The sequence below is a fragment of the Daucus carota genome, chromosome 5 (genome assembly GCF_001625215.2).
Source record: "Daucus carota subsp. sativus chromosome 5, DH1 v3.0, whole genome shotgun sequence".
In the NCBI taxonomy this organism is placed as follows: domain Eukaryota; kingdom Viridiplantae; phylum Streptophyta; class Magnoliopsida; order Apiales; family Apiaceae; genus Daucus; species Daucus carota.
In genome coordinates this window covers 1,215,300-1,227,516 of record NC_030385.2, presented here as the reverse complement: position 1 = coordinate 1,227,516, position 12,217 = coordinate 1,215,300, and the positions used below count along the sequence as shown (strand labels likewise).

General features: G+C 33.7%; 1 protein-coding gene across 1 annotated transcript in view; it reads right to left on the bottom strand.

Annotated features, from left to right (window-relative positions):
- The window catches only part of LOC108220056 (nuclear pore complex protein NUP35), a 38,253-nt gene that overhangs the window by 727 nt on the left and 25,309 nt on the right, over positions 1 to 12,217 (bottom strand). The window contains exons 2-4 of the mRNA XM_017393699.2: positions 2,575 to 2,646; positions 1,200 to 1,821; positions 542 to 653 (exon numbers count right to left, since the gene is read on the bottom strand). Of these exons, the coding sequence (XP_017249188.1) occupies positions 542 to 653; positions 1,200 to 1,810 (723 nt within the window). The 5' untranslated portion in view covers positions 1,811 to 1,821; positions 2,575 to 2,646. The remainder of the gene's footprint in view (positions 1 to 541; positions 654 to 1,199; positions 1,822 to 2,574; positions 2,647 to 12,217) is intronic.

The window sequence follows — 12,217 nt, the reverse complement described above, 5'->3', positions numbered from 1 at the left end:
TCTAAGAATGCAATTTCCAATATATTTATGAGAAATATTATCTCAGACTTTATTCATTAAACTATAAACTAGCATATACCATAACTTCCAGTCCAACATATTGTGAATGAGAGCAAACCCAACAGGGTTCTCAATTTCTCAGCATGGACAGGATTTCTGCAGTCCAGGTATCATCCAACCAAGAAAAAAGCCAAGTAAATTTAGAATCTGGAATGAAAACTCGCAAGTTACACCTTTGACTCGGAAACTAGAACATGCTACTCTGCTTAACAAGAAAAGTATTAGTTAAACTTTTAAAAGAATCACAAAAAGGTTCGGCCATTAATCAAGGGCAAGGTAGAAAGCAAGTACAGAATATTTAGACCCTTATCGATGCATTTGTTGCAACTTGTAAATAGGACTAAGTTTACTTGTTGGCATGAAATGATCACCAACGAGTTTAGTTGATTACTTTTACTATAAGAATGATAAATGACACAAAAAGAGGAGAGGACATATCATCCTGCATAAAAGTAAGCATAAAAATATCTGAAAGATATACCTGGTACAAAATGTTCATCCAGTTGGCGTCCCTTGGACCTGGAACATGCTTCAGGATAATGCCACACTTTTCAAATTCTCTCAACACCAAATTTGTATCCACAGGTAAAAATCTAGTACAAAAAAAAATAGCAGGTTTATGAGACATTTACATCACACTAAAAATAAAAAATATAAATCGCAGCTGATAAAATCCTAAAGAATGATAGACGGATAAATTTCAAGCTGAACAAAAAGAAACTATTTACCACCCCTTCTACCATTCATAGTTTTGAGTCTTTTGACACCACAAAGGCAAATGACCTCCAACCCATAATCCAAAGGGGGATAAATCTATGGTTGCATGACATTGAAAAAAATCATGCTCATGCAGTATAATACAATCTATCTAGACTGTGACCTATAAATTCATATTAAAATCATCATATCAGTCTAAAAGATATAGCTGGCATACTTTTTCAAAAGGTGACTCAATATTTTCAAACGAATAAAGACTAAAAAGACATATAGGTAGTAGATATTATATGGGCTTATTTTCTTTTAAACTTCAAGACTTGTGACATATTCGTCTATTATACAAAAACATGACGAGGTAATTGAAACACAATAAACAAAAGAATTAAGGCATGATGCTCATTATAAAAAACAAATAGATGTACCCGTATACAGTGACCCATTCCTCCTCGTCAAGAGGTCCAACAAGCACCGAGTTCCTCTGCAGCTCCGGTCTTGCAACTTCCCTAGGTGGAGGAAGCATAATTAAAGCCCCAGGCTGAACAACACCATCTACAGGTGAACCAGAACCCTTCCCCTTATCTTCCTGATCACCACTACCACTACCCTTAGCAGGGGACCACCAACTTAGACTCCCTACCGGACTCTGCCTATTCTGTGACTGACTTCCCATCAAGGCATACGAAGTACTAGCCTCAGACTTGCTCTTCGGAGTAGACAAGTCCTTCCCCGAATTCTGAAACGGACTTCGAGGGTCAGACTTCACTTCAGGTGAAATTGGATAATCCTGGATGCCAGAATCGGGAGAAAAATCAGAGCGGTCCTCTAAAGTGAACATGGGTGGTGGGGGAAGATCAGAATTAGCGAAATTCTCTTTCCACAGAGCAGATACAGCAGCAGCTTGGCCTGGTGTTGAAAATTTGCTACCACTTCTTCGATTCCCCGTGATTGGAGAAGCCAAATCTTGGTAAAACAAAGACTGTCTACCAGTACCAGATCTGGGAGTTCTTTTCACAGCTGAGCCCATATTGTCCATGTTTATAATGTCTAAAATTAAAACAGATAACAATACAAACCATCAAATTCAGCGGAATGGTAAATTATAATCAACTTAATCGCATGATAAAACCCACAAATTTGGTGTGTGTGTGTGTGTCCACATCAGCGCATGTACAACAATACGTATACCGTATACATATACATACAAGTGTGCCTGCATATGTATATGTAGTCATGTACAGCAAAGCCAAAACCAAGCAGAAGCAAGAGCAGTTCATTTTACTTCTGAGCTCATGTTATCGTTTAAAATTGTCCATGTATACCTAATTACCCTAATTTAACCTAATTACACCATAAAATACCAAAATTAGTCAGAGATCCAACTCATTTCATGTAAAACCAATAGATATACGCCTCCATACATTCGTGTGTGTGTGTGTGCCCGCTGAAAAACCATAGCAGTAGCTCATTCTATTGTCGAGCTCGCACTCGCATTCTTTTACAAATTGTCTCAGGAAACAAGCAATTAAATTCAGCTCAACGCTACAATCCAATTAACCTAATTACGCAGTTAAACACAAATTAAGTTCCATTAATTACTTCATTTTAGTAGCGGAGCTCGTAGCTTCAGTTCGTAACTGCGTAAATCTAATCACGAAACGAGAACAAACAATCAAATTCATCGTATCAGAAGAATCTAATTACGCTAATTAGCTGATTAGAAACAGAGATTACGAGTAAATATAATAAAGATATAAAATTTAAAGAGAGGATGATTATGATGATTGAGAGAATGAATACCTGAGGGTGAATCTAACGGAGCTGTCCTCAACGGAAACCCTAGAAATAGCTCCTCCTCCTCTTCGCCTTTTCCTCTTTTCAAATTTCACAACACTGGTTGTTTTGTACAAATGGGAAACTCGTAATATTAAGACCTCGTTTTGCTTCGGTTTAAAATAAAATTTCTCATTTTATAGTGAGTTTGTGTGTGAGTGGACTAAATTTTTGTTTTCGATATTTTATATTATTATATAATTTTATAAATTATAGTTTATATATTATTTATTTAAATAATGACACTAATTTTATTACAAAATCAATAAAAAGATTAAATTATTTAGAAAATTACATGCTATGAATTTTTTGATGTTGGATACGTTTATTTCTTTAAAATCTTAAATCAATTTTTAGCTTATAACATAAATAAAATGTTTTTTAATTTAAAATTGAATACAACTTAAATCACTCAAACATGATTTCAACGACGAGAGTAAATAAAAAGCTTTTGAAATGTGAAACATGATTTGAACAGAAGAGTGTAATGAAAATAATTAAGAGTAAATGTTGATGTTTATGTATAAATTAAATGAAATATTATTTGTTGGAATTGATTACAATTTATTATATGTTTTTTGTAAATCTCATATATGTCAATATGATGAGGAAAAAAAAATCATTTTGGCAGCAAAGTAAACAACTCATTTAAATTAGTGAGACATTTTTTGTTTTTGTTTTCTTTAACAGTTTGTCGCAGTACCTACTTCTTTTTTTTTTTTGCCATGTTCAAAATATGACACTTACTTATATAAACTGAGTAATACTCCACATCATACCCTTTTACATACCCTGCGCACCATTATAGATATATACATAATATATATTTTAATATAATTAGTAATCAAAATCATTCTCGTTTCTATCTCAAACCCTAATGAGAGTCAGCCGCCATTCATAATTATCATTCATCCTTCACTGCCCCCTTCTTCCATCAAAACCACATCCATCTCATCCATCCTCTCATCCCGTTTCCTCCATTTCTATATCTTTAATTTCTATTATAATAGTTTTCAATAAAATCGAAATCTAAATCCTTTTGAGTGTGATCTTGTTACCGTACCCATCTTTTTGGGTTGTTGATTGTCCCCAATTTTTGGGTGTATGTCTTGTTGCGTTTTTGATTCGTTGTCATGTTGTGTGAAGAATGATTTCTACGGTGTATTGGGAGATCTGGGCAACCCGCTTCAAATCTGGAATTGTGGTACGTATCGCAAGAGGTCACCTCGCATAACAAAGGATTGTTCAATATACGGGGCATCTGTACCCCCAACCTCAGTTGGTGCTGATGGATATGAACAATGTTCTATCATCCGGTTTTTTATGTGCGCAGGTCAATTGTGATTCCACTATTTTCAGTGATGTTGGTGTCGACTGGATTGCTCGAGAAACTTTTGTAATCATTTTTATTATCAAGAATATTTATATTCTATTTGTTAAGCAATCTGAAAACAAAGCGACTATTTGTTTAGCTCGATTTTTGTTTCACAATCAGGTTGTAGTTGTCAGTTTGGGGGTTTATCCCGACTGTGTTCTTATGTTTTATGTTCAATAAAATCTTATTGTTCGTCAAAAATATATATATATATATATATATATATATATAGTTGGGCTCTTTGGAGTCTTTTTTTAATTAGAGTACTTGGAGACCTAATCTACAACCATTAGATTAAAACAGAGATCAACGGCAGATTTGGGGGACAGCTGTCACTTTTTTTTTGAATGAGAAACTGCTCGATAGATACGTTTTCGTACAAGACCGTATAAACTGCATGTATCCAAAATCGTAGGACCGTGTAAATCGGCATTCCAGTGACAGTTACCAATCAAGTGTTCCCCTAAACTCAGTCCCCCAAATCAAAACCATAGACACGGCTGAGAAGCAAGTGTGAGGAGGACAACGGGATCCTTTTGATAAGTGTTTACACATCAGAGATTGTTTCGAAAACGAGAAATGAGTTCAGGTCAGTGTATTTCAAATTGAGTTGGAAAGTAGTAAACTGCTAATCTTTCGTGTATTTTACTATTATTATGCTTTGATTTTGCTTAGATTGTACTTGCAAGTCATTATACAGTGTGAACATGGTGAGATTTCTGTAATAGTAGACAATGGTATGGTCGATTTGTTTGTGGGTAATGTTTGTTTAATTGTTCATTGTCTCTTTGTTAATCGTTTCTTGGCTTGATGCGGGGGACGGAGTAATTGGATTAGTTTATGATACTAGTGTCAATTCAAGTAATAGATTCCTCACTTGGTAGGTATGTGTATGAAATTAGAAAATGAATGAATTTAAGCACTATAGTACCCCTTAGTCTGCTGATTGGGGTTTATCTGAAAATTGATGAGGAACCATGTTTTTGGTAAATATATGTTTTGTGTTGATTGTGGGTTATGTTTATTTAGTTTGAATTTCTTGCTAAGTTTAGTAAGATTAGATGAGACCGTGCGCTTGTTTAATTGTTTGTGCTGATTGGGCTTGCATTGTTCTCGAGGTCTTGCAAATTGGTGGGGAACAACAGCCATGAGCTCAGGTTTTTTTACACAATGCACTTTGATATGTATATCTGGACCTGCATATGTAATCCAATTGTGTTGTAGAGTTTCGATTGTCTCTTTGTTTTCATTCTTAATTGTTCCTTGCTTACTTCTTTCATGTCTATTCTATTGATGATACAGTGGCCTGTGAATGTCTATTCGAATTCTTAAAAGTGGCCAGCATTCTTTTGCTTGTTTGTTTACTAAAATTTCATAAAACCTTTTGAAAGACAGAAATGGGTTATTGTTCGTTAAATGATGATGCATGCCTAAAAACGGGTGGGGGGTGGGTAGGGGTTGTGAGAATGTGATGAATTCATATTTGTTACTTATTTTCCTATAAAACTGTTTGTGAATAGAAAAATTACAAATTATGATAAATAAGATCATAGTTTACTGCGTTTTTGGTTCTTATTAATTTGGTTGTAGAGAGGTCCAGTAAAACAAGGTCCAGTAAAATGTAATTGGTTATAAGGATTAACAAAAAAACTCATCCTTGCTTATTTGAATCTGAATGACTAAAATGAATTTTTTAAAGTCTTTAATTTATAACTTGTTTCATTCACCTATTTGCAGAACGACGGAGAAGCGCAAGACTCATCGAGAGTCCTTGGGTCTACAACTGGCCCAAACAGGCTCCAATTTATGTTAATTTAGTTGATGAGGAGGAGGAATCATTTGCTGGACAACATAATTCAATAAACCAGGCGCTGGATCCGGTAAACAAAACTTGAAGTGGAGTAGGAAATAAAAGTTGGACGACCCTTGAAAGTTTGGATTTGAGAACGGAGGGGGTGATCGGGAAAACAAGACAAGATGAGGTTTTTAGTGACGAGGAACACGACTTTGTTGCCCCTGCTGAACAATTTGGGAAGAGCAAACACTCTAGATTGCAGACTCATGAACCGGAAGATATGAAGAAGATGGTTACATTTGGTTCTTGTCAGAAAGCTGATAAGATAATTAAGAAAAGAACTAGACAAGCAGAGGTACATGAAAATTAACATTAAAATATTATTTTATGCCTTGCCTGTTTTTTTCAGAACTATTAATCAAACTTTAAAACTGTAGTCGTGCAGGGAACAATGAAATCTAATATGGGTGCTGCAATTGATGAGGGTAGTCAAAGAGGATCAGGACACAAAGTTATTGCTAAAAAGGGGATAAAGCTCAGTATAGGTGGTGTTGGGAACTTTGCAATATTAAGATATCTGTTTAAACGGACGGAAGGGAGTAAAATCTGTCCACCTGCTAAAAATCCCAGAATACAAAAGGTTAGATCCAACGATGGATATATACAAAAGAAGTTCTCTCCTTCAATAATGACTCTTTTATCTTGTTTACTTGTCTTGAAGACACATTTCTCAGGACTGGTAAATTTATTTCCTATTGTTTATTTGTCCCTCTTGACTTACTTTGTGTAAGATGCCTTTGCAGGACAACCAGAAGGCAATGCTGAACAAGCTACGAATCTTCTATGCACATAAAAGAGTCAATCTATAAACAGTAAGAAGAAGACGGTGACTAGCGGAGCAACATACCTGGCCAAGGGGAAGAAAGTTGTTGGATAGTCAATCATAAAAAATTCACATATAATGTAGGCAAGCAAGTAATTTGCAAACTGATTCCTTGAGATGTTTAAAGGATCTTATGAAAGTGTGTTTGGTTTGATTTGTCACGAAAAACATAATGACCTGAAGAATATATTTTTTTATAAAAAATTGCGTTTGTATTTAGAAATGTTGCAAGCTCGTTTTTGGCTATTCGATACATGGTCTACAGTTGCATTATATAGCACACTCTTTTACTTGAGCCATTAAATTAGATTATTGGACATGTCCAATGGTTCAGACTAAACACTTTTCCTGCACAGGTACTACTGTATGGACTAAATAAATAGTGAAAGATTTTTTAATTGAAATTAGGAAAAAGTAATATGTTAGATTCTTAGTCATGCATGGTTTATTAATGAAAGAATTGCAACTGACATCGCTATATTGTAAAGAGACAGTATGACAAACATAAGTGAAGATAATCAATTATGGTCAAAAATTAGTGAGTTTTAGATTATTGAGGAAAATGTTTAAAAGTTGAAAACACAAACACATGCAGTATCAATCTCAGAACTTGAAAACAAGGTCATTATTTACAATCAAATACGGCCGAAACAGATGACCACAAATAGATTATTGCTGACATGAAAGATTTTATGATTCATCGGTCTTTTTGGGTTCAGGACATGTACGGGCATTGTCTCGTGCAAGCTCTCTTTGGCTGAGACACTACACGAGCCATCGGATCCAGAACTCTCAATATGTGGACTAACATGATCACCTGCAGGATCCGAGGGAGAAATAAATAATGGTGTGAGATGTTTTAACAAGGCATCAAGCTGTATAATACATACAATCAAACAAAACTTATATGAAGCAAATTAAAAACTTGAAAATCATTGACAGAACAACTGAAAAATTCTCCATCGAACAAAAGTTAAGCCAATGCCTTAACCCGGGATGACAAAACTAGAACGCAGAATAAAAAAATAAGCAAGGGAGATCAAAAGCACATATACAAAGAATCGGAGGAGATCACACTTGCTTATGCTTTGAACTGAAAACCAATGACAAAAGCATAACAGAAATGTAGGAACAGGAAGTGAACTCCTTTTGTATGTACCATTACTGCCTATGAAAATTGAGTCGGAAATTGTTCACTTGATTGTTTGTTAATGGGTTTTGAGACATAAATTCTTAGATCAGCCATATTACAAAAAACACTTTCCCAAAACACGCTCAGAACATATTCAGCCTCAGAACGAGATTCAAAAAGACAAACAATGAATAAAACATGTTCTTCTACGTGTCACTTTATATACGTACTATAAGTATTATCGATCACTAAGCATTGCAAAAATCTGATTTCAATTAAACTAAACAATAGAGGAACTTCTATACTAATCTACAACAGGAATATTCGATTAACAGGAACAGAGAACCAAACATCTAACATACACTAAACATAAAGAACAAAGGAACCTTGTACAAATCTGACTGTTCTTCGCGAATCACAATTTGCAGAACAATCGGAGATATATAAACTACGAAGGTAATCACCGCGAAGGAAGTCCGAATTGCAACCACTACGACGAGGAGAACAAGAAAATATATATTGTGATTATACAAGGAGAGAGACAACCGTTGCGCACATTTACCGTCATCCTCAAGCGCCACTCTCGTAAGTGACAGTTACTGCGGATATATACGGCTTATGACATATACGGAAGTAGTTGTACAATACACAATTAAGTTTTAATTTAATCATAAAATAGAAAAATCTCATACGTTGGATTAAATTGTATTGGAGGGCCAGGATTCAGGACTCCAATACTCCAACTAAACAGGGTCTCCACAGAACTTTGGCCTATATATATAATTACAAATTTTGATTATTAAACAAAAATCGAAGTTATACAATTTTTTTATTACAAAAGTCATCTAAAATTATGCAATATCTCAACATGATTCTATAACAGAATAATAATCATCCAGAATTATTTTGTTGTAGAATCAGTTTCGAAAATATACTTTTTTAATCAAATTTTAAGTATTAAATTACTTAAAACATATATATGTTATAGTATTCTATATTAGAATGACGTTTTATATGTATTATATAATAAAATTTATAATAAAATTGATGATTTACAATGGTGTACTATGTAACTCCATATAACGAGTCTCTCCCTAGAATGTTGGCCTACATAAACATGCTAAAGTGTTTCAATATACTGATTCAATCTGTTCTCTCACGAAAATTAGAGTTTGAAGAGCCGCCTCTCATGTGTTTGTCTTTTCTTTTTTTTAAATTAGTTGATGGGCTTCTACTGAGTTTTCTTCGGCGTAAAGCCCCGATCTCTTTGTTTTCTTTTGTTTTCACTAATTTTCTTTTAATAAAACTCAATTTTTTGGGTGTTCGTGTGTCTATCATTTTAAAGTGGTTGTTTGATCTCTTTCTGGGGTGTTTTATTATGTTTTTGTTTAATTAATTGGAGTTGTTCGATATTGGATCTGTTGAAAATGATTTTATTCATGTTTCCAGAATCTGGAAAACTCGAGTCAAATCCGAACCGGTGGTGGTAATTATTGCAAGAGCTCACCTTTCGCAATCAAAGATTGTGCATCCGTTAGGGGTTTACACTTTCAGCATGTCTATAGCTGATACCCGACATGTAGATAGCTGGGGTGCAGCTCCTCCTATCTCAGTTTATGCGATTAGGATTTTTGAACACCAGTTTAATAATGACTTTTATGACTTTTATGTGATAAGGTCAGTTGTGATATTGCTGCTTTGTGGAATGTTGGTGCAATTTGGATAGATTGAAATATTTTGATTTCATTTTTAGCTCTAAAAATTTTGAAATGCTATGTGTCAAACGACCAAGAAACAAAATATCCAATTATTTTTAGTATATTATTTGCTTTTCAATCTGGTTGTATCGATAGTTGGGAGTCTGTCTTGACTATATTTTATTTTGATTAATGAAAGTGATTTCGTTTTGGAAAAAAAAGTATTTTTTTTTTGTTTGTCTTCTTTCCATCAGAGTAGCGGGCCCAACTTTAAGCAATAAGAACATTTCGAGGCCCAACCATACTTCCAGTCCGTCTAACTCTAACTTATTTAAAAGTTGCCAGGCCTGTTCATTTTGTTATTTTTCGGCCTACTCCAAATTCTTTTTATGAAGTAAAGTAAAAGAATGTAAAACGGAGTTGACCAAACTTTTTTTTTCTTTTCATTTTCATCCCAACTTTGGAGCAAAAATTTTGAAATGAAATTATGATAAAACTGTATTGTTTTACTTATATTCATCTTCTAAAAAATTTGAGAGCATAAGAGTAAAATTATACTACTATTTTATATCATCTTCATTTATTTTCCTCCTCATTCAAACCCGGAAGAGTGTTAGTGATCTGTATGGTCACTTGGTCACTTGGATTTGATTGATTACCTTCATCTATCATAAACTCAGACAATAGTCTGTATTAGCAAGTAACAAGAAATGACAATCAGACTGTTGATCAATGGAGTCTTTTTTAAAAGGCACCAATTTCAGTTTACTTTTCCCTTGCTTTTCTTTGTTGGACTGGGGAAAAAGAGAAAGGAAGAATATACCTGCATGTGTCATGTTCAATAATCAAAATCTTACCATCACCAATATATTAAAATATGTCGGAGAGACCAGACACCCTTCCAAAAAAAAAAAATTCAAAATTTTGTTGTATATGAAAAAAAAAATATTTTAAAAAAAATATTCAAAATTTTGTTGTATATGAAAAAAAAAATATTTTAAAATTTATTTAAGTATCAAATTAGACCCTCTGTAGGTCACGGGTTAAATTCTCGTTCATCCTGAGATTTGTCCAAACAGATACTCATTTGAAAGACATCGGATCTATTCATTCGGGGGAAATGCATGTGCATGAGTGATGATTAGATTCATATTTGCTTCTTTCCGAAGACAGGGAGATGAGAGCTTAATCGCACAAATGTTTGAGATCATAATCATACATGGTTGGCTAAATAACATGAAAGAAGCTTTCACCAAACATCTTGATTAGTTAGTTCAGCATTTAACTGGTTGCCATCTTTCTGCATTTGTACCTGCCCTGACTGTGATGCAACACGCCCACTCCTACTTGCATTCTTGGTTCTGATAAAACTCCAACATCTAAACATGTTGCTGTTGTATTACTAGTATCTTTCACCACTTTCCTTCTTGGTCTTCATTCCATTCATTTTTGTGTGCTTGTAGACCTATTTTCCCGGTTTTCGCATTACAAATTTGCGTAAACATTGACCTGGGATTTTGGCCTACCAAAAAATAACATATTTGTCGAATTCATCTATATATTGACTTAGTTATTTTGATCGACCATATTTTTGGAAAATATTATAAAATTGTATTTTACATTTGTATGTGAAATCAAATTTTAAAAATAAAAATAAAATGAGTAAAATTTTATGATTTTATCAACTTTTTAGATTCTGACTTATAAGTCGGAACTTGACTTAAATTTTTTTTTGCAAAAACGGTGTGAATAACATGCTTCTGACTTAAAAACCTGATTATGAATTCTTTACACAAACACTATGAAAAAATTGGTTTTAACTTATAAGTCTAGAAAGTAGACTTTTAAGTCTAACCAAACACCCCAGTGAAGGTTATGGACACAATTTTAGCAATTATTTATAATTTAGGTGCTCACTTCATAATTATCATTATTAGTTTTTCGGTTCTTATTTGAATCAAAGCCTTGTTATTAAATATGTTGCACAAAAATACAGAAAATTTTGAAGATAAAGTTGAGGATAAAGAATGTAGTGATTGTCGGCAAAGGGATGGGAGTGAGGGACTAGTAGGATCGACAAGAATAATTGCAAATAGGGTAAAAAATCAGAAAAAATAGGAAAAAATAACATGGAAAGATCCCCAGACAATAAACATGAAGCCATACCAATTGGAGCTCGGGGTTTGAAGTTGTGGTAAATATAAAAATGAATAATTTAAGCGAAATATCAGAAATCAAAAACCCAGCCCAGAAAGAGTCATGATCGTCACTAAATTGCATGTGCACCTCCTTCTCCTTCACATGCAAATTTGTCTACCTCTACCCAGTACCCACACATTATCTTTTCATATAATTCAAACCCCACCTTTGTTTATGTACATTCATTGTACTTTCACGTACCATTTAATATACTCCTCTCCCCCCTTTCTTTTTCCATGTTATTTTCAGAGCTAAAGTAATATTCCTCTAAAATAAATTAGATTTTTTTTATAAATATATTTTTTTCATTTTCAGAAATACAGAGAAGACTCCAAGTTGCATACGAGGTTACAACGTTGATTAAAAATCATTTTCCAGTTTGCAAGAATTGCAATTGAGGTTGTATATATAATTGTACCGCGCGTAGTTTTGAAAAAAACTTAACTTTCAATTTTTTGAGAAAATATGAAAAATTTATCATTAGAAATTAAGCAAATATTACTCCATGTTTCCCTCTCATTTTTTACAT